General features: G+C 43.2%; 1 protein-coding gene across 4 annotated transcripts in view; it reads right to left on the minus strand.

Moving 5' to 3' along the window:
* The window catches only part of CENPC (centromere protein C), a gene marked incomplete at its 3' end in the record, with an annotated part of 540,346 nt that overhangs the window by 509,669 nt on the left and 2,811 nt on the right, over positions 1-27,866 (minus strand). For all 4 annotated transcript variants that reach the window (XR_014503952.1, XR_014503953.1, XM_083407601.1 and 1 more), the window contains exons 4-14: positions 27,108-27,202; positions 26,139-26,238; positions 23,223-23,352; positions 22,383-22,574; positions 9,396-10,736; positions 8,274-8,344; positions 7,170-7,235; positions 6,113-6,217; positions 3,312-3,401; positions 2,441-2,530; positions 1,528-1,682 (exon numbers count right to left, since the gene is read on the minus strand). Coding sequence is in view for 2 of the 4 variants with exons in the window: in XM_083407601.1 (XP_083263727.1) it covers positions 1,528-1,682; positions 2,441-2,530; positions 3,312-3,401; positions 6,113-6,217; positions 7,170-7,235; positions 8,274-8,344; positions 9,396-10,736; positions 22,383-22,574; positions 23,223-23,352; positions 26,139-26,238; positions 27,108-27,202 (2,435 nt within the window). The remainder of the gene's footprint in view (positions 1-1,527; positions 1,683-2,440; positions 2,531-3,311; positions 3,402-6,112; positions 6,218-7,169; positions 7,236-8,273; positions 8,345-9,395; positions 10,737-22,382; positions 22,575-23,222; positions 23,353-26,138; positions 26,239-27,107; positions 27,203-27,866) is intronic.

Below are 27,866 nucleotides of genomic sequence, written 5' to 3' on the forward strand. Positions count from 1 at the left end.
ATTCATTAACATGTACAGTCACTTTTGCCTTGTTAATGAAAGAGGTGAGGGGGCAGAGTTATCTCTGCTACAACCACATCCGGAGACTGCTCCAATAATTTTCCTTGTTGCATTAAAAAAAAAAAGGGGGGGGGGTCTACCACAAGAAGCCATCTGACTTAGCAGTGCTCTTATGTACTTCTTAACAGAACATCTTGAACTAGCAATCTTAGAACTAAAATGTATTATTTTTGTGTTTCTTAAGATTGTGATGGTTTGGGCACATATACACTGACAAAGTTCTGTTGGTGTACTCTGGAGTGACTCTGATTGTTTGCAGTTGTTTTTTTCCCCTCTGTAATTGTGTGACTGTTACATGTGATACAACAACAACAAACTAAAATGCAGAGTTCTAGTTTTCACAAATTAAAAAATATATTTTCCATCTTTTATCATATGTAAGGCATAGTGCAAGATTCAACATAGCATGAGAAAGAACCCACTCAAAAATGGGACTTCTAATTTTTCTGCTCCCCCACCCCACAGAGTCCTGCACAACCAAAAACCTGTTTCAGAGGATTGAGGGACCCTCTGGAGATTTGTGGGGCACATGGGGGGCAGGAAGGGCAAAAAAAGAGAAACCAGAAATCCCATTGGATTTCCCAGGTGGATTTCTGCTGCACAAGCAGTCAGATGTCACTAGATGTCAGCCATAGAATTTTTGCAAATGCATTTCAGATTTCAACTGTAAAACGTTGACTGTGACTAGCCTGTAAATTCCAGTGACAATCTGCTTTCTGTTTAAAAGTGATGGGCACTCGAACTAGATAAAAATTAAAAGAAAAAGATTCCACAGTTCTGCATTCAGCTAAAAGGATGGTGGATCAACACAGGAAATCGATACCCTTTGTCAGGGTATCTCAAGCTTCTGAGGGGCATTATTTCCCGATTTCATTAAAAGCCCAATTCTTTTTTCCATGAAACTCGCTGTTTAGATAAACATGCCTCCTGACTGGAAGCCCAAAGCAATGACTCATGCAGAGATGCGGCAAGCAGCCTCTGCCAAGGTATGTAATTCTGTTGTGTCTGCAGTAGGATCAGCAAAAATATAATGGGCAGCCTCCTCAGTAAGCAGGTGTTTTGGGCTTATAGGATTGTTTAATCATTTAAGATTTCATAATACAGACAAGTGTCCCAGCACACACTTTGCCCTGCAGAGCCTTGAGATACTTTACCACAGAAATGCACAAGTCATGTAGATCAGTGATGTCCAAACTCTTTTCCAAAGAGGGTTTTTTTATTTTGCTCCAGGAAATAAACTGCCACAGGGGCCGGACTGAACCGACCAGCAGGCCGAATTAGGCCCCCGAAAGAGACTTTGGACATGCCTGATGTAGACTGACAACTGAGAAAAAACAGTTGCTCCATCTCACAAGAGGGAATATTAACAAAGCTGGTAAAATACCAATAAGATAGCATATATAGGAAAAATGTGAGAACATAACAATTCCACGATGCAAAAACATATACAATTTCTGGTATACTCACCAGTGTATCTGTGTGGGAATACTGAAATCCCTTTTCTTTTAATGGCTTTAGTATCAGTTTGCCGGCAGAAAAGAAAGGGGTATTCAGTTGTTTGTATATGGACACCGTCTCATCATTGATGAAAAGCAAATGTGAATTACTCCTGCTGACACAGTCTGTTACAAAACCAGAAAATAAATACATGACTTAATATTCATAGGAGATGACAAGGTCAGATAATATACACTGCAATATAACATGTGCTATCTTAGTCGTATGCAAAAACCTGCTTACTTCATCAAAAGGTAATCATGCAAAATTCTGCGGCGCACCGAAAGTTTGCATTGCAGTCAATGGCAAAATCAGAGAGTTGTAATATTTAAGATAAGTATACTGTATTCAAAAAGTGAAATATGAAAAGCAAATTTTCATTTTTTATACAAGCAGCTCTGCATTGGGTGGGGGGGGGAGTATATGCAGGATCATCATGGTTCTTGAAACGGCCACAGAGCAAGTTTTCAATATACAGTGGTGCCCCGCAAGACAAATGCCTCGCAAGACGGAAAACCCGCTAGACGAAAGGGTTTTCTGTTTTTCAATGCGCTTCGCAGGACGAATTTCTCTATGGGCTTGCTTCGCAAGACGAAAATGTCTTGCGATTCTTGAGATTTTTTTTCGCTCCCCACCCCCTTTTTCTAAGGCGCTAAGCTGCTAATAGCCTTTTAGCAGCTAATCCACTAATCCCTTAAGCCTTTAATAGCCGCTAATAGCCGCTAAACCGCTAATAGCGCTAATCCGCTAAACCGCTAATAGGGTTGCTTCGCAAGATGAAAAAACCGCTAGACTAAGAGACTCACGGAACGGATTCTTTTTGTCTTGCGAGGCACCACTGTACTTGCTATTCATACCTTTAAACCTGTGTCACATTACTCACCAAGAAGAACTTCTTTATTGGTATCTTTATCAAACACAACAGTTGGCTGAGAAAGACTTTTTAAGGAAACATTTGAGTCGTTGGGCGCTTCTGCAAAACAGAAGTACAAACAGAATTGGATCCCAGGTCATATAGCGGTTACCCTGTTAAATAACAAGAGGCAGGGCTGGAAGATTCAGTCAACCTGACTACACTTCTAGATGTGAGCTGTTCTTTGCAAGTCTCATGAAATCCTCCTCTAACTGCATGTTGCCTATGTCACTGCTCCTTTTCTGATCAGGAGGTCATACCTGTACTTGTGCAGAGCTTAGGAGCTACTTGAAAGCAGTGAGGCTGCTTACTTCTGCCAAAGCCCAGCAAAAAGTTAATTGATGTGCCTCCACCAACCTCGTATTTGGGACTGAGGCAGATCCTATGATTAAGAAATATGCTTGGCACTGGCGAACTTATTTGTGGGTCACTGAAAGCGGATCTTAGACAGTGAAGGGCTGTGAATTTACCGCAGGTTGACTCAAGTAAGTTCATAATATTGTTAAGGCTCTCTGGTCAGCTCAAGAAAGCTCAGGGCCTACATAGAGACTCCTTTGATTAATCTTAACTATTAGCAGATAAGAGGTTTCATAGCTATCTTTATCTGCCAAAGTAAAAATTACACCCATATTCTAATTAAGCACACCAGTGCAGTATTTAGCCTTTGGAAGTTTTATTTAGAAAAAGGTCAGGACCAACATCCGTCCATTTGAGCACATAGGATACTATACAATTAGATGTTAATACTAAAAGTAGTATTTGAACCTTTGCTATCTAATGAAGGATACTTGGGGATTTTTTCCCAGTGCCCCCCATATACATATATAAATGATTATCATACCAAACTCCAGAAGAGGTGTTGTCCTTTTAGGTTTTCGTTTCCTGGGTTCTCTCTGTTCAGGTGATATTACCCCATCAACTACAAAGCCACCTGAAATAACAATTAATCTTAGGTTGAAGTTATATGGTTTTAGCAGAAATGTTATAAAGAATTAAGCAAAAATTGATTGTTAATGGGTTAAAGTGGAAAATTTAAAGTTAGATTGTGTTAAGATAAATTATAGAACAAAACATTGAGAAAGATGGAAAGGATTTGCTGAAATAGCTAATTGAACTAGAATACAAAAAAGGGAGGTGAGAGGAGGTCGATGAAACAAGTAAATGAAAGGTAAAGATATGGAAATATTGGATTTGTTTTTAAATGTTTTTGTTTTTCTTGTTGTTTTGATGTATTTTTTTGTTTTTGTTTTCGAAATTTTTTATTGTTGATTTCCCCCCCCCCCGTTTTTTCCCCTGTAACTATTAAACTTCTAATAAATATTATTTTTAAAAAACAACAATTAATTTTAGGAATCATTTCTCATAACCAGCTTAGATTATTTTTGTGTGAATCAAGGGATGATGGAATAACTGGTTAACCTCTAGCAGATTAGTTCTCATCAAGTCCAATGAAGAAAGAGGTACAGTTAGGGTTACCCCAGAAAGCCCTAAAAACTGTTTGCGAACCCCCCCCCCCCCAGCCAGGCCTCGGCGTACGCATTTTAAAAACGGCAATTTCCTCTAAGACAAAAAGCACAAGCTAAGCAGTCCTCTTTGTAACAAAAACGCTGTAACAAACCTAGAGCTGAGAACAGAAAACCTTTCGGTTCCCACATCTAAGCAACCTTGTCCTGGTACATTGATTTGCAACATACTTCCGGGAACAGAACCAGGGAACGAAAAAAGCAACATTCTATGTAAGAATGTGTGAAGGGGGAGAGGGGAAAAGGGGTTTGAAAAAAAGGATAAAACCTGCTTGTAAAATGTTTTCGGTGCGGCCTGTCTTTTGTGAACTGAATCACACAGGTGCCTCTGCCCCTCCGGATGGCAGAATAAAACGCTCTTTCTCTGGATTAACCCCTTGGTGTCGTTTGGCTCCTTTTGTCTCTGCTCGGGTGCAACAATTATTCCTACCCATGGATTAAAAAGGCTACAGTTTCCCATTAGGATGTCTTACAAGAAACACCGTTCACTACTAAATGCCTCTTCCCAGGATTCTATTTCACAATTCCTTAATCTGATACTGGGCCAGAGAAGAAGTTTATGGGGTGGTTTTCTGGATCTAAAATGGCTCCTATCTGTGACAAATTGAGCCCTGTCTGAGAATTCCACATTTGACACTCCTGTGGTCAGACTCCATTTTACTTTAATGTGTTAGTTTCCCATTCTAGCTCCCTTCTACAAATAAGAATTTTCTTCTTGAAGCAGGAGGTGCACAGATTTTTTAATCATTACCGTCTCTCTTTTATGTTAGCTTTATTAGCTACTGCATTCATTTTTGATTACATTCACAATAATTTTGATTAAAAACACTATCATCAAAGTAAAAATAATATTGACAACTGATAATAGAAATAAGATCAAATATAAACTATTACTCTTTGTAGGAACTACACAGACATGTTACCAAAACCTAAATTGCTAATTAAGATGTATACTTTCTGATGTCTTTGGAATAAAATGAGATCTTGAAATTATGCTTGTGGGTTAAAAATATGTTCATAAATTCTGGCTTATCTGAAGAGTGAGAGTTGCATGCCTGCTGTTAACTCTCTCTTTACCAAGCTGAGAAGAAACAGCTTGAGACTTTATTCTTGTGCAGAAATGAAAGCTGTAACGGCATTTTGTGTATTTGCCTGCTCAAGAGATATCTCCCAATATGTCAGGGCAATAGAGCAAGTGTAAAAGTGGCCAGAGTTCAACATATTTAAAGAGCACTGGTATACATGTTGAAGAATGCTATAAAGCACTCAAAGTCCCCGTGGTTTTCAAATGCAAGCAACATGAGAGGAACACTCAATAAAGGGGAAATAAAATAAGTGGTGCCCTTGCCACCTTCCAAATGTTGGAGGGCAAGTGTCTGCAGCGAGGAGCCTGATGTGGTCCTGCAGGCTAAAAGGTAAAGGACCTCTGGGCAGTTAAGTCCAGTCAAATTTGACTATGGGGTGCGGCACTCATCTCGCTTTCAGGCTGAGGGGGTCATGTGGCAAGCATGACTAAACCGCTTCTGGTGCAACGGGACACCGTGACGAGTGCTACAGCACATGGACACAGTGTTTACCTTCCCACCGCAGCGGTACCTATTTATCTACTGGCACTGGTATGCTTTCGAATTGCTAGGTTGGCAGGAGGTGGAATCCCGTTGCATGGATTTGAACTGCCGACCTTCTGATCGGCAAACCCAAGAGGCTCAGTGGTTTAGACCACAGTGCCACCTGCATGTTACCACGTGACTTAAGAAGCCTCTATCACCAGGGTCCTAAATATCACAGAGAAACTACATGAGCCCTTCAGGCTCCCTGCTGCAGATAAGTCTGCCTTCCAATATGTGTATGGCAACAAGAATGGGCATGGTGAGGTAACAGAGGGGGCAGAGCTAAAACATTCTCCACCGCCCTTCCTGACACAAGGGAAACTACTAACATATAGGGCTATAGAAATGAGACAAAAAGAGGAAATTACAATGCCATGCATGGCAAAGTAAATATTTATTTTTTAAACTGAGTTGACTTTTACTTATAAAGCATTCCCACAACAACATAGGGCTACACTGCATTTGCCACAACCAGATAACATATATGAGCTTTGTATAGAACCTCACACCTGAAGGTCTCATCTTGTATTTCACACGTTCTCCTCGCCAGTACTCCAATGGTTTAAGACGCATTCTTTTGGTCCGGCGAATATTGGGCGTGTTGGAGGGCAATACTAATGAACAAGACAGGTAATGAGAATCAGATTTAGGTTGGCTAAAAACCCAGAAGCGGAACAAGAACACACATACAAGGATGAAAATAATGTTTGGACCTGCCACACACTTTATAATCCTGCAGCTTAAAATAATAGATGCAGTTTAATGCAGTGTTAGAAAATTATTATTTGTTTTTCTCCCCCCACCCACCCATGGAATTTGGATCAGTATATCTGCCCCTAGTCCCACTTTAAACATTGCAATAGGTTAGAGAGGCTGTGAGAGTCAAGGTCAGCTAGCAAACTTTATGAACAAACAGTTTAAACGATATCTGCACACTCAAAGGTCCAAAACTACAACCACTACACAACTGTGGGAAGTGTTCCTCCCACCCCATATTATATTAACCAATTGTTACAGAGTTCAGTCAGTATTTGCACTGTTCTCTCATGTATTCCTTAACGGTGATGAAGTGGGCCTAACTTTAAAAGAGCAGAGCCATCTAGAAGAAGGTGGCAGGTGGGAACATCTTCTCTGGCCCTTTGCCTGCAGAGAAGTGACACCTCTCACCAGTTTCTGTCTCCTGACCACCTTTAGTCAGCATGCAATGAGCTGCTGGTACTGACATTGGCCGAACCAAGGAAAGTGAGGCGGCATGAGGCAAGCTGTGGCACTGAAGCCAACCTGAAAGCTGTCTAAGGCCCACTGGTGGGTCCCAGCCCTCTGTGTGAGAAATAGGACACTAGGACAGTGTGTCCTCATGCTGTTTGACTAAGTGAACTGCCACAGCAGCCATCACTGGCACCAACTCAGAATAAATGCATACATGCTCTCTCTCTCTCTCTATATATATATATCTCCCAAGTTCTAAGACTGGCAATAGGCCTTTTTAACATGCCATCTTGCAGACAGAGAGATCAGAGTTCATTTGATGCAGTCTTCATTTAAAAAGAAAGAAAGAAATCTTACTCATTTTGCGCTTCAGTGCATTTAAATAAGTTACACCTTCCTCCTCTTCCAAGTCTTCAGATTCATCTAAATAGTAAAATACAAATGAATTCGTATTTTTAATATCCCACCCTCCCTCCAATCAGCAGAGGGCTAACACAAATTAACTGAAAGAACCATAGAACAACAAAATCATAATCAAAACCACAACAGAACACAGTAAAATCAGTCAGTTTTACCTCCCAGCTTTGAGCCATCCACTGGAGTAGAATTTCTACCCTTTTATTACTGATGAAAATATTAAAGAGTAGCGGGCTCAGAACGGAGCCCTGTAGGAACCATTGGTGAGCACAGTTTGACTCATTTTCCAACCAACTGTGGATCTACCTGATCTTCTGGTCCATCTTTAACCAGTGTGCTAACAACATGTTGGCAGTTTGCCACCACTGACTTACATATTTTTCTACATGGGGGTAGTCAATGTGGTGCTCTCCATATGTCCTTGAGTTACGGCTCCCATTGGTCCCAGACAGTAATTTTTGTATAACATTTGAAGAGGACCTGATCAGCCCCACTTGCTCTACATGATGCCCTGGGTTTCAATGACCGACTCATTCATAGGGGCACCAAAATGATATGAGTACTTTTCAGTGTGTTGTAGCCTTGATATTTGGCACATGTTTAATCCAAGAGGTCCAGATTATTGGAAAATAGATCGTTTTAAAGAGGGTGTCATGGTTAAAAGTTCTTCCACAAACTCCCCAAAAGCTGGGACTTGGCATACATTTAGCCCAAGTCACACTGACTGCAAGAAAACACTGAAAGTTGGAAAACTTTGTACTGAATGCTCAAAGGAGAGGCTAATGTTTACCTCACAATGAAGGCCAGCACAAGGCAAGCAAAGCCAAACATGAAACACAATGTTAGGCCTGTGGTAGTTCAATTGCCTCTTCAGGATTAGGCCTGTGACTGCTTCATCAAGGAACAAGCAGTTATTGCTTGAAGGACACAAGCGCCATTTACTGGCACAGAATACATACATGTATGTGTCTGTTTACAATTACATACACAGATATACAGCAAAAGGAACTCAAAGAGCAAAGCAGACCAATCAATAAGCCATACCTGATGTTGAATCCTCCCTGTTAACAGCAATCTGATGTTTTGAAGAGGTTTTAATTTTAGAAACAGGGCCACTTAAAAGAAAAGAACAATGGTAAAATCCTTAGAGAGCAAAAAAATCAAAACAATTTATCCATGCAAATTAAAAGTACCATACTAAAAGAAACTGTATGTAGAAACAAGAAGCGTTTCATAGAAAAAAGGTGACAGGCAATGAGAAATGCCGTATTTTTTGCTCTATAAGACTCACTTTTTCCCTCCTAAAAAGCAAGGGGAAATGTGTGTGCGTCTTATGGAGCGAGTGCAGGCTGCACAGCTATCACAGAAGCCAGAACAGCAAGAGGGATCGCTGCTTTCACTGCGCAGCGATCCCTCTTGCTGTTCTGGCTTCTGAGATTCAGAATATTATTTTTTTCTTGTTTTCCTCCTCCAAAAACTAGGTGCTTCTTGTGGTCTGGTGCGTCTTATAGAGCGAAAAATACGGTAACTTTCCCCTAGGTTCAATTCTATTGCTTTTCATAACCTTAGACATGGCCTGAGGGATCAAGAGTGAACTGCAGGACTGAAACTCCGATTTGGATATGGTTATAAAATTCTAGGTTAGGAGCAAAGGAAGAAACACAACCCCTGTACTACACGCTATCAACTGCAGCAAGAACATATCGTGGGCTCTATGAGCAAAGGCAAAACTGAATAAAGCCAGGACCGTCCCCTCTCCAAAAAAAAAAAAACCCCCTACGTGACCACCCTCACTTTTCTGAAGCTGGCCTTGCCGTCCACCTTGCTTACCAGATTCACCCCCAAAGCCCTTGCGCCACCTTCCCAAAGCCAGGTAAAAAAGGTAGCACGTTTTTCTTGGCCTCTCGGAAGGAGGCACGAAGGCTCTGCGAGCATCCCAGAACCCAGGTAAGTGAGGCAAAGGACTTAAAAGTTCTTTCTGTGGCAGGTTCCACCACCCTCACCCCCCCCCCCAATTTACTTATTTTATTCATTTTTGGGCCATGCACCTAAGGTCACGATTGATTAGTAAATTACGCCTAAGTGAAGGGCCCATTGTATCGATTTAATATTTATACACCCCCGGAGTCAAAGTAACATGCAACATAAATGCATTAAAGCACTTACTGCAAGGAATGCGTATTGCTGTTTTTTCGTTCCATAGAAGTATTTAATATTTTTTCTGCCACATGCTGTTCAGAATAATCCTCTTGGTAGAAGACAATTCCACTTTCTTGAGCACTTGCTAAGGAAGTCGGTCTTAATTCCCGTGGCAAAGTCTTCCTTGGTTCGCTTATTGGTTCACAGGGGCTTCCGCCCCCTTCAGAACTCTCGTTTTCTGATATCTGCTCTGAAACCGGCACCCTCTTACTTCCTCCAGTGGCTTCACCCTCTTCACCACACTGTTCTACTCCTCCATGCTCACTTCCAGAGCTATCACTCGAAACCAGCACCTTATTTTTCCTTCCAGGTCTTTTCACAATACTCATCGGGGTTTCCAAATCTTTTCGAGACAACATTCTTTTAGGCTTTCGCCTCTTAGCTGATTTGCTGCGTGACACCCTTTGGGCTGTATGTGTAATGGACTGCTTGCGCTTTGATAATTTCCTCCCCCGAACAGGAGCAGGATCCTCGGTGTCTATAGACTTTTGATGCCCCTGTGGGGACACAGCTGCAGGTGTGCATTCTTGCCTATAATCTTCGTGAATTTCTACCGATGGCTTCCTTTTTGAATGTGTTTGTTTCATAGGTTTTTTACTGCAAGGTAATTGCTCACCTGTACGTATCGCAGACGATGGCGCTTTCAAAACATTGTGGCCTGAAGAGTGAATCCGTTCTGAGTGCTCCTCTACAGGACTTGCAGAATCCTGGCAGCCTTCATCACGCGATACCACAAAAGGCTTAACTTTTGAGCAGCTCTGCTTCATAGATCGCTTACACTGGGATGACTTCTGGGCTGTACTTACGACGGCCTGTGGCTGCAATGAAAAATTGTGGTCCTGCTCCTGTAAAAACAGAAGGTCCCTTGCGTGGCTTCTACTTGCAGACACCTGGCAATCCTCATTGCATATACCGACTGATGGCTCACCTTTAGAAGGTGTTTGCTTTCTTACTTGTTGGATGGTATTTACAGTTAGCGGCAAGCGGCCACCTTCCACAGCAATTCTTTCATTAGTCCTTGAAACATTCTGCATTCCGTTAACAGTTCTTTCAGCAGCATTAATTAACTTCGGTTTGCTTTGCTTTATTGGCGCTGGTGTAACAAGATTCTCTGATGTCCTTTTATTTTGTCTTCCGACACTCTGCTGCTTAGCTCTTTTTTTCCCTTCAGACGATGCAGATATTAAGTTGACCTTCTGTTGCTTTTTGTTCCTTGGGGATGTTGAAATCCAGGATGTAGAACTCAATCCAAATGATTCCTCTATAACAAACTCACACTCGTCTTCTGGCTCTATACTGGCTGTATTTCTAGGAAGGAAAGGTAGGTGCTTGATTGCTTACATATCACCAACAGCAAGAAAAAAAGCAAAACAACCCCACATACCCCAAATGTTATTCTCAGAGATGCTTCTGTTTTGAGAATACACCCAAATCACTAACCATTTAATGTTGTATTATGTTTATGTCCACAAATCAGGTACCCTGGCTTCTGATCTGCTTCAAGTTTTCTGCATATATATATATATATATATATATATGCTTTCGTAGATTTTCACGGGTACAGGAATGCAGGTTTTGGTGTCCTCGGGTGTCTTCCCGTGTAAAAGTTGGGGTGTCTAGGCGACGTTTCGACGAGGTCTCACTCGTCATCTTCAGGCTGGTGCTTTCGGCTTCTTGTTACTGGAACAGAGCAGGATCTCAGTGTTTGAGTTCCTATAAATACTGTTGAGGAGGTGTGGAGTATAGCCTCCAATGTTCTGGGCAGAGAGGAGGTTCCCAGGCTAGTGTGCCTTTTCTTCTTTTGTTCCTTAATTACTTGAGGGATATCTTGAGTGATTTCTTGAGTGATTTCCTGAATCCCACTTAGGTGGGTCATTAGGTGTGGATTAGTTGCTAAAGCCTTCGTGTCTTGAACTCTTGAACTTTGTGAAGAGTTTTTCTGAGAAGATGGCTGTACTGCACTTGGTTGTGCTCTGGCTTGGCTTCGTGTATAGGGGCGAGCTGTGGTTTTGTGGCCTGTGCCAGCCAGATCTGTGTAGGGATTGCAGGGGGGTGCAGCATCCGGAGGTGCCACCCTGGTTTGGCTACTGGATGGTGTCTGTAATTTATCTGTGGAGAGGGTCTGGGTTTGGGTCTGGTGTGGTTGATTGGTGATGGCGTTCTGTGTGCCTCTGGATCTGGTGTCAGATTTTGTGGGGAGGGCTAATTTCCAGATGTCTGGCAAGCGGGATGTGTCGTCACGCTTGTTCATGTTGTGAGGGTGTTTCTCTATCTCGATGGCTTCCATGATTATTCTCTTGTGGTGATGTTCCATGTTAAAGAGCAATTTGGAATCTGCAAAATTAATTTCGTGTCCTGTTTCTTTCATGTGTTGGAAAAGAGAGGAAGTTTTTTCTTCTTTTTTGACGGCATTCTTGTGTTCTGCGATCCGTGCATTTATTCGTCTGTTTGTTTGTCCAATGTACGTGGCTGGGCAGACTTTGCAGGGTATTTCATAGACCCCTTGGTTTTCCAACTGAATTTTATCCTTGGGGTTTCTGAGGATATTGGCTATTTTTTGGTTGGTGCAAAAGGCTGTTTTGATATTGTGTTTATGGAGGATTTTGCTAATTTTATCTGTAGTGCCCTTGATATAAGGAAGGAGGGCTATGCCATTGTTTTCTTCTGTGTCTTGGTTTTTGGGGGGTGTTTCTTTTTGGATTAGCTTCGTAACCCTGTTTTGCTGGTATCCATTGGCAATTAACACATTTGAGAGATTCTGTAACTCAGTTGTCAAGTGGTCTTCGTCAGCCAGGCGTTTGGTTCTGGAGATGAGAGTCTTGGCTACGGAGTTTATTTGTGCAGGGTGGTGGTGTGATTGTGCATGTAAGTAGCGGTTGGTGTGTGTTTTTTTCCGGTAGATAGTGTGTCCTAGGGAGCCATCAGGTTTTTTGTAGATTAGGACGTCAAGGAAGGGAAGTTGGTTGTTGGCTTCTATTTCCATAGTGAATTGTATTTTGGGGTGTAGGCTGTTGAGATGTGTGAGGAAGCTATCCAGTTTTTCCTTCCCTCCTTCCTTATATCAAGGGCACTACAGATAAAATTAGCAAAATCCTCCATAAACACAATATCAAAACAGCCTTTTGCACCAACCAAAAAATAGCCAATATCCTCAGAAACCCCAAGGATAAAATTCAGTTGGAAAACCAAGGGGTCTATGAAATACCCTGCAAAGTCTGCCCAGCCACGTACATTGGACAAACAAACAGACGAATAAATGCACGGATCGCAGAACACAAGAATGCCGTCAAAAAAGAAGAAAAAACTTCCTCTCTTTTCCAACACATGAAAGAAACAGGACACGAAATTAATTTTGCAGATTCCAAATTGCTCTTTAACATGGAACATCACCACAAGAGAATAATCATGGAAGCCATCGAGATAGAGAAACACCCTCACAACATGAACAAGCGTGACGACACATCCCGCTTGCCAGACATCTGGAAATTAGCCCTCCCCACAAAATCTGACACCAGATCCAGAGGCACACAGAACGCCATCACCAATCAACCACACCAGACCCAAACCCAGACCCTCTCCACAGATAAATTACAGACACCATCCAGTAGCCAAACCAGGGTGGCACCTCCGGATGCTGCACCCCCCTGCAATCCCTACACAGATCTGGCTGGCACAGGCCACAAAACCACAGCTCGCCCCTATACACGAAGCCAAGCCAGAGCACAACCAAGTGCAGTACAGCCATCTTCTCAGAAAAACTCTTCACAAAGTTCAAGAGTTCAAGACACGAAGGCTTTAGCAACTAATCCACACCTAATGACCCACCTAAGTGGGATTCAGGAAATCACTCAAGAAATCACTCAAGATATCCCTCAAGTAATTAAGGAACAAAAGAAGAAAAGGCACACTAGCCTGGGAACCTCCTCTCTGCCCAGAACATTGGAGGCTATACTCCACACCTCCTCAACAGTATTTATAGGAACTCAAACACTGAGATCCTGCTCTGTTCCAGTAACAAGAAGCCGAAAGCACCAGCCTGAAGATGACGAGTGAGACCTCGTCGAAACGTCGCCTAGACACCCCAACTTTTACACGGGAAGACACCCGAGGACACCAAAACCTGCATTCCTGTACCCGTGAAAATCTACGAAAGCAAATATCTCACCTCTACGGGGAGGAAACCTTCCAGCTGACAAGAACCTACGAGAAACTAGAAATCCGAAGAGCCACCATCTTATGTGATCTCTTGTTCCTACGCAACTGCCGAGACAACAACTTAATTCCCACATGCTTCCAACTTAAATTCCACTCTAAAACCCCAGCTACCGAAAGGATCCTGAAACGAACTGAACTATCTCTAATCAGAAACGAACTACACAAGAAAAGATACCTACTAAACCAAACCAACAAAGATCTACTCACTCTTCACCTCAAACTCTGTAACAAAATCCACCCTGCACTCTGGGACAAATGCAAACAACTAGCCGTCTGGAGAGCTGAAACGGAGACCTCACACAAGACAGACACACACACCAACAAACTCCACAAACTAGAGAAACGCCAGAAGCCCAGCCACCCTCCACAACAACCCATGAAACAAACAGTACATAACATATCAGACAGGATCCTCACCTCAACTGAAACCAAAGCACTCTCCAAAGGTTTCAACTTTGCAGTCGCCCCGAGACGCATCCCCACGGAAAACATCATATGCGGAGTCGAAGCTAGCCTAACCAAAATCAATCCAGATGAAGCCAATAAAATCAGACTTGAAGTCACCAACATCCTCTGCTCCAGCAAACCACCCAGAAGCAATTTACACAAAGAAGAACAGAAAGCACTCACCAACCTGAGGAAAGACAACAACATAATCATTCTCCCAGCAGACAAAGGTAATGCCACTGTTGTGATGAACACATCGGACTACCAAGCAAAACTATCAAATCTACTCCAAGACCCTACCTACCAACCTATAAAAACAGATCCCACCACCTATCTGGAAAAAACCACCAAATCCAAAATAAAAGCCTCTCCTATCAGTGAAGAAATCAAGCTAAGAATCATCCCCAGAGAAAAATCATCCAGATGCCCCAAACTCTACGGCCTCCCCAAGATACACAAAGAAGGAACACCACTCAGACCAATAGTCAGCTCCATAGGCTCACCTCTACAAAATCTCGCTAAATTTCTCGCCAAGCAACTTCAGCCCTATGCAGAATCCATCTCTTCACACGTTCCAAACTCCTTCCAGTTCATAGAAACAATAAAGAAGCAAAACCTACAACCCAATGACCTACTTGTGAGCTTCGATGTTGTATCTCTCTTCACACAAGTGCCCATTAATGAAGCCTTGACAGCCATTCAAAACAAATACAATCCCCCCGAATACATCTTGGACCTGACCAACCACTGCCTAACCAACACGTACTTCATCCACAATGGACAAAGATACAAACAGATAGAAGGAGCACCTATGGGATCACCCCTCTCACCGGTCATCGCTAACCTGTACATGGAACACTTTGAAACCAATGCTTTAGACAAGTCAGAACACAAACCCAAACTTTGGCTCAGATATGTTGACGACACCTTTGTAATTTGGCCACACGGGAAGGAAAAACTGGATAGCTTCCTCACACATCTCAACAGCCTACACCCCAAAATACAATTCACTATGGAAATAGAAGCCAACAACCAACTTCCCTTCCTTGACGTCCTAATCTACAAAAAACCTGATGGCTCCCTAGGACACACTATCTACCGGAAAAAAACACACACCAACCGCTACTTACATGCACAATCACACCACCACCCTGCACAAATAAACTCCGTAGCCAAGACTCTCATCTCCAGAACCAAACGCCTGGCTGACGAAGACCACTTGACAACTGAGTTACAGAATCTCTCAAATGTGTTAATTGCCAATGGATACCAGCAAAACAGGGTTACGAAGCTAATCCAAAAAGAAACACCCCCCAAAAACCAAGACACAGAAGAAAACAATGGCATAGCCCTCCTTCCTTATATCAAGGGCACTACAGATAAAATTAGCAAAATCCTCCATAAACACAATATCAAAACAGCCTTTTGCACCAACCAAAAAATAGCCAATATCCTCAGAAACCCCAAGGATAAAATTCAGTTGGAAAACCAAGGGGTCTATGAAATACCCTGCAAAGTCTGCCCAGCCACGTACATTGGACAAACAAACAGACGAATAAATGCACGGATCGCAGAACACAAGAATGCCGTCAAAAAAGAAGAAAAAACTTCCTCTCTTTTCCAACACATGAAAGAAACAGGACACGAAATTAATTTTGCAGATTCCAAATTGCTCTTTAACATGGAACATCACCACAAGAGAATAATCATGGAAGCCATCGAGATAGAGAAACACCCTCACAACATGAACAAGCGTGACGACACATCCCGCTTGCCAGACATCTGGAAATTAGCCCTCCCCACAAAATCTGACACCAGATCCAGAGGCACACAGAACGCCATCACCAATCAACCACACCAGACCCAAACCCAGACCCTCTCCACAGATAAATTACAGACACCATCCAGTAGCCAAACCAGGGTGGCACCTCCGGATGCTGCACCCCCCTGCAATCCCTACACAGATCTGGCTGGCACAGGCCACAAAACCACAGCTCGCCCCTATACACGAAGCCAAGCCAGAGCACAACCAAGTGCAGTACAGCCATCTTCTCAGAAAAACTCTTCACAAAGTTCAAGAGTTCAAGACACGAAGGCTTTAGCAACTAATCCACACCTAATGACCCACCTAAGTGGGATTCAGGAAATCACTCAAGAAATCACTCAAGATATCCCTCAAGTAATTAAGGAACAAAAGAAGAAAAGGCACACTAGCCTGGGAACCTCCTCTCTGCCCAGAACATTGGAGGCTATACTCCACACCTCCTCAACAGTATTTATAGGAACTCAAACACTGAGATCCTGCTCTGTTCCAGTAACAAGAAGCCGAAAGCACCAGCCTGAAGATGACGAGTGAGACCTCGTCGAAACGTCGCCTAGACACCCCAACTTTTACACGGGAAGACACCCGAGGACACCAAAACCTGCATTCCTGTACCCGTGAAAATCTACGAAAGCAAATATCTCACCTCTACGGGGAGGAAACCTTCCAGCTGACAAGAACCTACGAGAAACTAGAAATCCGAAGAGCCACCATCTTATGTGATCTCTTGTTCCTACGCAACTGCCGAGACAACAACTTAATTCCCACATGCTTCCAACTTAAATTCCACTCTAAAACCCCAGCTACCGAAAGGATCCTGAAACGAACTGAACTATCTCTAATCAGAAACGAACTACACAAGAAAAGATACCTACTAAACCAAACCAACAAAGATCTACTCACTCTTCACCTCAAACTCTGTAACAAAATCCACCCTGCACTCTGGGACAAATGCAAACAACTAGCCGTCTGGAGAGCTGAAACGGAGACCTCACACAAGACAGACACACACACCAACAAACTCCACAAACTAGAGAAACGCCAGAAGCCCAGCCACCCTCCACAACAACCCATGAAACAAACAGTACATAACATATCAGACAGGATCCTCACCTCAACTGAAACCAAAGCACTCTCCAAAGGTTTCAACTTTGCAGTCGCCCCGAGACGCATCCCCACGGAAAACATCATATGCGGAGTCGAAGCTAGCCTAACCAAAATCAATCCAGATGAAGCCAATAAAATCAGACTTGAAGTCACCAACATCCTCTGCTCCAGCAAACCACCCAGAAGCAATTTACACAAAGAAGAACAGAAAGCACTCACCAACCTGAGGAAAGACAACAACATAATCATTCTCCCAGCAGACAAAGGTAATGCCACTGTTGTGATGAACACATCGGACTACCAAGCAAAACTATCAAATCTACTCCAAGACCCTACCTACCAACCTATAAAAACAGATCCCACCACCTATCTGGAAAAAACCACCAAATCCAAAATAAAAGCCTCTCCTATCAGTGAAGAAATCAAGCTAAGAATCATCCCCAGAGAAAAATCATCCAGATGCCCCAAACTCTACGGCCTCCCCAAGATACACAAAGAAGGAACACCACTCAGACCAATAGTCAGCTCCATAGGCTCACCTCTACAAAATCTCGCTAAATTTCTCGCCAAGCAACTTCAGCCCTATGCAGAATCCATCTCTTCACACGTTCCAAACTCCTTCCAGTTCATAGAAACAATAAAGAAGCAAAACCTACAACCCAATGACCTACTTGTGAGCTTCGATGTTGTATCTCTCTTCACACAAGTGCCCATTAATGAAGCCTTGACAGCCATTCAAAACAAATACAATCCCCCCGAATACATCTTGGACCTGACCAACCACTGCCTAACCAACACGTACTTCATCCACAATGGACAAAGATACAAACAGATAGAAGGAGCACCTATGGGATCACCCCTCTCACCGGTCATCGCTAACCTGTACATGGAACACTTTGAAACCAATGCTTTAGACAAGTCAGAACACAAACCCAAACTTTGGCTCAGATATGTTGACGACACCTTTGTAATTTGGCCACACGGGAAGGAAAAACTGGATAGCTTCCTCACACATCTCAACAGCCTACACCCCAAAATACAATTCACTATGGAAATAGAAGCCAACAACCAACTTCCCTTCCTTGACGTCCTAATCTACAAAAAACCTGATGGCTCCCTAGGACACACTATCTACCGGAAAAAAACACACACCAACCGCTACTTACATGCACAATCACACCACCACCCTGCACAAATAAACTCCGTAGCCAAGACTCTCATCTCCAGAACCAAACGCCTGGCTGACGAAGACCACTTGACAACTGAGTTACAGAATCTCTCAAATGTGTTAATTGCCAATGGATACCAGCAAAACAGGGTTACGAAGCTAATCCAAAAAGAAACACCCCCCAAAAACCAAGACACAGAAGAAAACAATGGCATAGCCCTCCTTCCTTATATCAAGGGCACTACAGATAAAATTAGCAAAATCCTCCATAAACACAATATCAAAACAGCCTTTTGCACCAACCAAAAAATAGCCAATATCCTCAGAAACCCCAAGGATAAAATTCAGTTGGAAAACCAAGGGGTCTATGAAATACCCTGCAAAGTCTGCCCAGCCACGTACATTGGACAAACAAACAGACGAATAAATGCACGGATCGCAGAACACAAGAATGCCGTCAAAAAAGAAGAAAAAACTTCCTCTCTTTTCCAACACATGAAAGAAACAGGACACGAAATTAATTTTGCAGATTCCAAATTGCTCTTTAACATGGAACATCACCACAAGAGAATAATCATGGAAGCCATCGAGATAGAGAAACACCCTCACAACATGAACAAGCGTGACGACACATCCCGCTTGCCAGACATCTGGAAATTAGCCCTCCCCACAAAATCTGACACCAGATCCAGAGGCACACAGATGGCTCCCTAGGACACACTATCTACCGGAAAAAAACACACACCAACCGCTACTTACATGCACAATCACACCACCACCCTGCACAAATAAACTCCGTAGCCAAGACTCTCATCTCCAGAACCAAACGCCTGGCTGACGAAGACCACTTGACAACTGAGTTACAGAATCTCTCAAATGTGTTAATTGCCAATGGATACCAGCAAAACAGGGTTACGAAGCTAATCCAAAAAGAAACACCCCCCAAAAACCAAGACACAGAAGAAAACAATGGCATAGCCCTCCTTCCTTATATCAAGGGCACTACAGATAAAATTAGCAAAATCCTCCATAAACACAATATCAAAACAGCCTTTTGCACCAACCAAAAAATAGCCAATATCCTCAGAAACCCCAAGGATAAAATTCAGTTGGAAAACCAAGGGGTCTATGAAATACCCTGCAAAGTCTGCCCAGCCACGTACATTGGACAAACAAACAGACGAATAAATGCACGGATCGCAGAACACAAGAATGCCGTCAAAAAAGAAGAAAAAACTTCCTCTCTTTTCCAACACATGAAAGAAACAGGACACGAAATTAATTTTGCAGATTCCAAATTGCTCTTTAACATGGAACATCACCACAAGAGAATAATCATGGAAGCCATCGAGATAGAGAAACACCCTCACAACATGAACAAGCGTGACGACACATCCCGCTTGCCAGACATCTGGAAATTAGCCCTCCCCACAAAATCTGACACCAGATCCAGAGGCACACAGAACGCCATCACCAATCAACCACACCAGACCCAAACCCAGACCCTCTCCACAGATAAATTACAGACACCATCCAGTAGCCAAACCAGGGTGGCACCTCCGGATGCTGCACCCCCCTGCAATCCCTACACAGATCTGGCTGGCACAGGCCACAAAACCACAGCTCGCCCCTATACACGAAGCCAAGCCAGAGCACAACCAAGTGCAGTACAGCCATCTTCTCAGAAAAACTCTTCACAAAGTTCAAGAGTTCAAGACACGAAGGCTTTAGCAACTAATCCACACCTAATGACCCACCTAAGTGGGATTCAGGAAATCACTCAAGAAATCACTCAAGATATCCCTCAAGTAATTAAGGAACAAAAGAAGAAAAGGCACACTAGCCTGGGAACCTCCTCTCTGCCCAGAACATTGGAGGCTATACTCCACACCTCCTCAACAGTATTTATAGGAACTCAAACACTGAGATCCTGCTCTGTTCCAGTAACAAGAAGCCGAAAGCACCAGCCTGAAGATGACGAGTGAGACCTCGTCGAAACGTCGCCTAGACACCCCAACTTTTACACGGGAAGACACCCGAGGACACCAAAGCCTGCATATATATATATATATATATATATATATATATGTATATATATCCCAATAATTAATATTAAAAACAACATTGAGGGCCTGATAGTAACAGGAAAACTCAGCAGCTTCCACTGCTAAAGAATACCAAAGGACTTCTCCCACTATTGATCAGAAAAATACAATCCCTCAGGCAATTTGGAAATGTTTAACATAATGAGATTCCTTAAGGAAAGAAAAACATAGGTTCTTTATCAGAAAGTGTTGGTCTTTGAGTGGTCCTCTGTGAAGCTGCGTAGTGGGATCTTGTGCCAGCATGGAGTATCATCTCTTAACTTCCTAGAGCTAAAACTGGGAGGAGATGTTCAGTTCAGCTATATAGATAAGCAACTTGTCATCTTTAGGGTCTCTGTGCGTATGATTATGTGGAAATGGATACAGGAATTAAAATGAGAATAAGCTGCAAAGGTTAGCTCTACAAAATACAAATTTGGTTGCTCTACAGAGTTTGAGGTGGGAGTGCGAGAGTACAGTACTGGATACAACCCTGATATAATTACTTCAAATTGTTTCAGGTGGTATTTAGTTGGCTATTAAGTAGCACAGTGTGATCTGGACAGCTTCCGAGATGAAACTCTGGGGCATAATCTGAGGTCCATAATCTGAGACAAAAAGATGATGGTCTAAGTGAAAAGGGGAGTCCCTGGTTTGCGCACGTTCCCATATTCATGCCTGCTCAGAGACCTGACAGAAAAACTGCCATCATATCCCTCTCCCAAAGAATCTACACATTGCCAGACCTCTCCCCTAGAGAAAGGGAAGTTACAGAAGATCTCTGCACCATACCACTGTTGTATTAATACCATATGTTGTTACTCATTCTTCTGTCAGAAAGCCTCTACTTTTGCAGTATACTTTCTTTCTTAATCAGACCTTTTTATTGTCCCAGGTGCTGCTGATGCCAATAAGAGCCTGCAGACAGGAGATCCAATATACTTTTGTTTATTCAATTAAACAACGCGCACCAACATCTCCAAAAAAGGGAAGGAAAATGCCAGCCATGAGGATTTCTTATTATTATTTTGTTTATAAACTCAATAAAGATTTTTTTTTAAAAAAAAATGGACTTGACACGAAGACAGCGGATTTTTTTACAAAAGATAATATTAAATAATACAAAGATATTATCAAAACCACACAGATTATTACTGGACTGGAACCTTAAGGACTAGGAGGTGAAGGTGAAATGGGCACACAACTGTGGCTATCCAATCAAGATGAAAAATGGGGGAAATTATGGGAAAAGACTTAAAATTCACCACGTGTTAACTGATTTTTAGATGGTACCTGACCCCATCCAAATCAGCCAAAATAAATAAATAAATATCAGCAATAAGCGCTGAGGATGCAGACAAAATGAGGGAACCTTATTCCACATGTGGTGGACATGTCCCCTAAGGGAAGTTAAAAGAAACAATAAAATAAATAAATACCAAGCTAGCGCCAGATGTCTTGCTCTGCTTTCCTTTGAATCACATTAAGGAGGCCGGGGGGGGGGATTGGGTCTTGTTGTTTGGGCAGCATACACAATGTCCAGGTTTGTGCCCCAGGGACATCACTTCACTCCTGTTAACTCAGTGATTTAACTTCACCCCCAGAGGCACACTCCATTGTTTCCCGAGACAGATGGATGCCAACGTAATTCGGTGGCTATGTTTCAAATTACAAATGCTCAAACACCTTACACAAAATTAAAATACAGTGGTGCCCTGCAAGACGAATGCCTCGCAAGACGGAAAACCCGCAAGGCGAAAGGGTTTTCCATTTGCAGAGGCGCTTCGCAAGACGAATTTCCCTATGGGCTTGCTTCGCAAGACGAAAATTGACGAAAATCCTTGCGATTTTTTTTCGCTCCAAAACCCCTTTTTCTGAAGCGCTAAGCTGCTAAAAGCATTTTAGCAGCAAAACCGCTAATCCCTTAAGCCTTAAAAAGCCGTTTTTAGCCCTTAAAATGTCAATAGCGCTAATAGCGCTAATCCGCTAATGGGCTTGCTTCGCAAGACGAAAAAACCGCAAGACGAAAAGACTCGCGGAACGGATTCTTTTCGTCTTGCGAGGCACCACTGTACAGTAATATTATGCTTCCAGTACAAAACTTATCTCACCGTTCTTTAGAAGATCTTGTCATGGCATCTAATGATGCTACAGACTCTGCTATTTTCTTTTGACAGGAAGAGATAGCAAAACACGCTGAAAGCTCCTTTGTTTCTTTCCTTGCATGATGCTCCTCAGATTCTCTAGCATCTGTGCTGCTCTGTGAATCTTTATCACGTGCTTCTTCATGCCACCTTGGGCTCCTTTGGGAGGAAAGGTAGGATATAAATCCAATCAATAAAAATAAAGATGCAACCAATTTTGGGGGGGTGAATTAAGCCACACTGATACAGTGATGCCCCGCAAGACGAATGCCTCGCAAGACGGAAAACCCGCTAGATGAAAGGGTTTTCCGTTTTGGAGGTGCTTCGCAAAACGAATTTCCTATGGGCTTGCTTCGCAAGACAAAAATGTCTTGCGAGTTGCTGCGATTTTTTTTCGCTCCCCACCCCCTTTTTCTAAGGCACTAAACTGCTAATAGCCTTTTAGCAGCTAATCCGCTAATCCCTTAAGCCTTTAATAGCCGCTAAACCGCTAATAGCGCTAATCCGCTAATAGGGTTGCTTCGCAAGACGAAAAAACCGCTAGACGAAGAGACTCGCGGAACGGATTCTTTTCATCTTGCAAGGCACCACTGTATTTTGGTTTTCCAGGTTTATCTCAATACCCTGAAACAACCTCTGAAACCCAGTGTACCATTACAGGCAAAACCAAGTCCTTCTTCCAAGCTAGTCCAAACGTGTATGCCTTCAATTATACTATAGAAGTTGGCCATTTGTTTACTCGTCAGTGTGATGTTAAGTGGGAACATAAATATTGCTGCACAATATTTAATTTTCATCAGAACTTACATTTCCGTATGAGATTTCTCTTTGTCCTCATTCAGGAAAGCAGGTATTCCAAACATCACTGGGACATCCTCATCTATGGAATCCACATGCTCACTGCTTGGTGTTTCAGCACCTTTTAACGTTGCTGCATCTGTTTTAATGGTGGAACAAACCAAATAAACAGAATAGTGATAACTGTTACTATTTCTGACCTAAGAACTATTTTTATTCCACACTATTATCAGCCAAACATTGCCTGCCCAGACATTTTTCATTATTGATTTTTAAAGGATGTTCATTGAGACTACATTTTTTTAAAAATGGATTTGTATTCTTCTGCTCTCCTCCAAGAGAACTCCTGGAGGGCTCCCCACGCTGCGGATGTCTGTCCGGCACGCGGGGCGCTCTGCTTCAGGGCGCCCCTCGCGCCAGGCGGCAGGCTGCTATCCGCAGCGTGGGGAGCCCTGCGGGGAACTCCCACAGGGCTGCCTAGGCTGCGGGTGTGTTCCCGAAGCGCCGGGCGCTCTGCTTTCAGGGCGCCCGACGCTCCGGGAAGCAGGCTGCTATCCGCAGCCTAGACATCCCTGCGGGACCTCCCACAGGGCTGCCTAGGCTGCGGGTGTGTTCCCGAAGCGCCGGGCGCTCTGCTTTCAGGGCGCCCGACGCTCCGGGAAGCAGGCTGCTATCCGCAGCCTAGACATCCCTGCGGGACCTCCCGCAGGGCTGCCTAGGCTGCGGATGTGTTCCTGAAGCGCCGGGCGCTCTGCTTTCAGGGCGCCCGACGCTCCGGGAAGCAGGCTGCTATCCGCAGCCTAGACAGCCCTGCGGGACCTCCCACAGGGCTGCCTAGGCTGCGGATGTCTTCCTGAAGCCTGGAGAGCGAGAGGGGTCGGTGCGCACCGACCCCTCTCGCTCTCCAAGCTTCAGCGAAAGCCTGCATTCGCCCCATAGGATGCACCCAGATTTCCCCTTCATTTTTGGAGGAGGAAAAGTGCGTCCTATAGGGCAAAAAATACGGTATTTAAAAGCTAAAGCTGCAATGATGATTAAAACTGTCTCACTTAACCGAAAGTATACCACTGATTATTCACACCTTCCCACCGCCTTTTGAGGGGGTGTGCTTCAGAAGGACAGGCTCATCTTATTTCAAAACATCACTGAGGCTTCTGTATGCCCTGAAGAGACATGATGATGCTGTTGACAGATGAGCTCTGTCATCTTTTGAGTGGTGGGTGGCATACAGTCTCTGCACTATGAGAAAGAGGAAGGAGGATGCCAGAGTTGGCGGGAACTTTGAATAGCCGAATAGGCAATGGGGGAGCAACTAGGGGGTTACTGTTTAGATCAAGTGAAGTTACAGTGGGGTGAAAGGCGCTGCACCTAGCTGGCCACATCTGAGAACAGGTTACATTTTTTTTTCCTTTCCAGGAAAATATGCCTCAAGTAATCAGAAGTAGCTACAGTGGTAGCTTGGTTCTCGAACTTCATCCCTTCCGGGAGTCCATTTAACTCCTGAAACTGTTCACAAACCAAGGCGCGGCTTCCAATTGGCTGCAGGAGCTTCTTGCACTCAAGCGGAAGCTGCGTCGAAAAACGTTCGCAAACCGGAACACTTACTTCCGGGTTTGCACCGTTCGGGAGCTATTTTGTTTGACAACTAAGCCGTTCAAGAACCAAGGTGCCACTGCATTTTGTTTTGTTTTCCAATTAAGTTTGGAATATTTCAATAAAGATTTTCTATCAAGAAGGCTTGAGGGCATGTTATATTTCATTTTTAATATAATGCAAAGATAAAATATCTATACAAATCTCAGACTAGAAACAGATAGGCCAACATCAATAGAAACCGAAAAAGAAGCAGCAGTGAAGAAAGACCTCTCTCTTGCAGCGAGCCACCTAACCTCCAAATGTGGCAGGCCCCCCGATCATAACCTCAGACAGACGGCCTCGGCCCAGTGTACCTGAAGGAGTGTCTCCACCCCCATCGTTCTGCCCGGACGCTGAGGTCCAGCGCCGAGGGCCTTCTTGCGGTTCCCTCATTGCGAGAAGCAAAGCTACAGGGAACCAGGCAGAGGGCCTTCTCGGTAGTGGCGCCCGCCCTGTGGAACGCCCTCCCATCAGATGTCAAAGCAATAAATAACTACCTGACATTCAGAAGACATCTTAAGGCAGCCCTGTTCAGGGAAGTTTTTAATCTGTGATATTTTACTGTATTTTTTGTTTCTATGGAAGCCGCCCAGAGTGGCTGAGGAAACCCAGCCAGATGGGCGGGGTACAAATAATAAATTATTATTATTATTATTATTATTATTATTATTATTCCAGGTTTATACAGGAAAGGATGGACCTTCTCATATAGATGCTCAGACTTCAGGTGAACAAAGGCTATTTCGTAGTTATGGGGTAACTCAGTTCACACATGGCCCCTATGTAAGCTGTATAATGAACAGCTGAAGGATTTCCAAAATTCCACACACATACAGAATAAGGTATTTAGTGTGAACTGCAACTTCAGACCTGCACATTTGTACTCAAGTTGGCTATTCTGTTCACTCTGTCCTCCACCTGCCGCCCCAATGCCTTTTTGAAAAGCAAAATTTCATGTGGTTTCTATGGGCTCCATTTCCATTTGGTTCTGTTCTTTAGCTCCCCTCCCATCTCCTTGCCCCCAGAAATTTTGGACTGAAATGTGCTACCCCTACATTTTTTTATAATAAAACTCACCTCTCTTCTCCTTCCCTCACTTCTTACATGGGGAATGGAAACAAAGCAGAGATCGGAACTGCTACGTTCACTTTTCAAATTATCTGGAAATGATCTATGTTCAATTTCAATTTTTTTGTACTTCAGTATGTTTTGGTAGCATTAACGTACAAAAGACCGATGTTTTAATATCCTCACCCAAATGACTACCAGTTGAAAAATCATGCTGCCCACCTGAAATCCTGTCATTTTCTTCTTCTGATGGTAAGATGTTGGTATTAAATACATTCTGCACATAGTTAATCTTATTTGGTTCTGGCTCTACCTGTTCTTTCTGACAATCAAAAGGGCAACATAATAGAAAAATACACTGTTAATAAACACAATAAAAACAAGCTTCACAAATAAAATGTTGTTTCTGAGATTTGGGCTGCCTAAATCATGCTGGCTATCTTATACAATATCAATCTTAATGCAGGAGAAAACACACACAGTGTGAACATCCATGTTGAGGCTACACTGTTGTGACCAGCTCAAGGAGCTCATGGCTCCTGCAGTAATCATGGAGCTGTCCCAATCTTTCATGAGTCTAACACACGTGGTATGTTACGGAGGTAGTAGAGATCACTAGCAAGAGCACCTTCTGAGTTGTGGAACTCCAAAAGAGTCACCTATTGCCACATTTCTTATCTTTTTTGTGTCAGGCATAGCGCACACACACATATCATGTCGCAATATATTGCCAGGTCAAAAATTGTGAAACCAATGTCATGATACCAACACTAGGTCAACGGTTCACCCAGTTTTGTCTGAATTCAGCTTCAGTTTATTAGCACCCATTAAGGATGTTACAAATCCAACAGAGCAGAACAGCAGCTAGGATTTTCTTTTCAAGGCAGCAGTGGCTCTGGTCTGCAGATCACTTTCCCCTCAGATTAGCTCATATGGGCTCTTAGATTAGCTTACATGGGCTGAAGGGGGAAATGTTATCAAATAAACCACCAATAACACCATGTCCATGTCTGAGTAACACGGGTTAACAAAGAAAAAGAAAATTTTAAACCAGCAGCATAACAGAAGTGTCACTTTTTCAATCTAATCAACTTCAGCTGACCAAACGTGACTGGATATGTTAAATGACATAACATGCATGGATACATGGACAATCACAAAAAAGTCCTATTAAAAAGAGAAACAACTTACCTTTCTCCCATGAGATAGAGTTTGACTGAAGTCTGAGCAAGGGGATGAGCAACATGATATGCTTGGGGAGCATACTGTATTTTCCTCTGCACAAGCTAAAGAGATTGGGGGGGGGGGGGGATGGTTAAGTAGAAAAATCTAGTAGTACCTGCTCGTTGGTTCTTTTAGCTAGAAAGGGCACAAATATCCTAAGTCAAAATGCCATTTTTGAGGGATTCAAAATTGTGTTTGCCAACCTGCCAGGAGTGGAAAATATAACGAGTAAGATTCCTCAAGAGGAATACGACTGTGTGGCATGAAGCTTGTGGGACAATTCTACACAGAGCTCAGCAAGCCCCCCGATTTAATGGGTTTGGGTACATCTCATTCTCCCTAGGACTGGGCTCTTAGCACAGCAGCAGGGAGCAGCTTTTTACAGACCATGAATTAGTTGATGACATGATAAATCATGGGTAATTAAAAGCAAGAGCTTCCAAATTTATTTTTCTGGCCATGCTGAAAGAGGGGGAAGGAAGCATATGAGTCCATGAGAACACACTTATTCATGTTTGTCTAAGCCATAGCTTACTGTGACATCTGAACAACAGTAGTAGAACCTTAACAAGTATCAGAGAGAAACTGATCTAGAAAGCTTAGAGGTTCTCCCAATTCATGTCTTTCTACACCACTACAAGCACATCCTCTTTTGCCTTTGGTTATACAGGCAACAGCCGGTTTAGGCGCACCCAACTGATGCATGCATCATGCCGACGCTGGAAG

This window comes from Podarcis tiliguerta (assembly GCF_965153285.1).
Source record: "Podarcis tiliguerta genome assembly, chromosome: 13".
In the NCBI taxonomy this organism is placed as follows: Eukaryota; Metazoa; Chordata; class Lepidosauria; order Squamata; family Lacertidae; genus Podarcis; species Podarcis tiliguerta.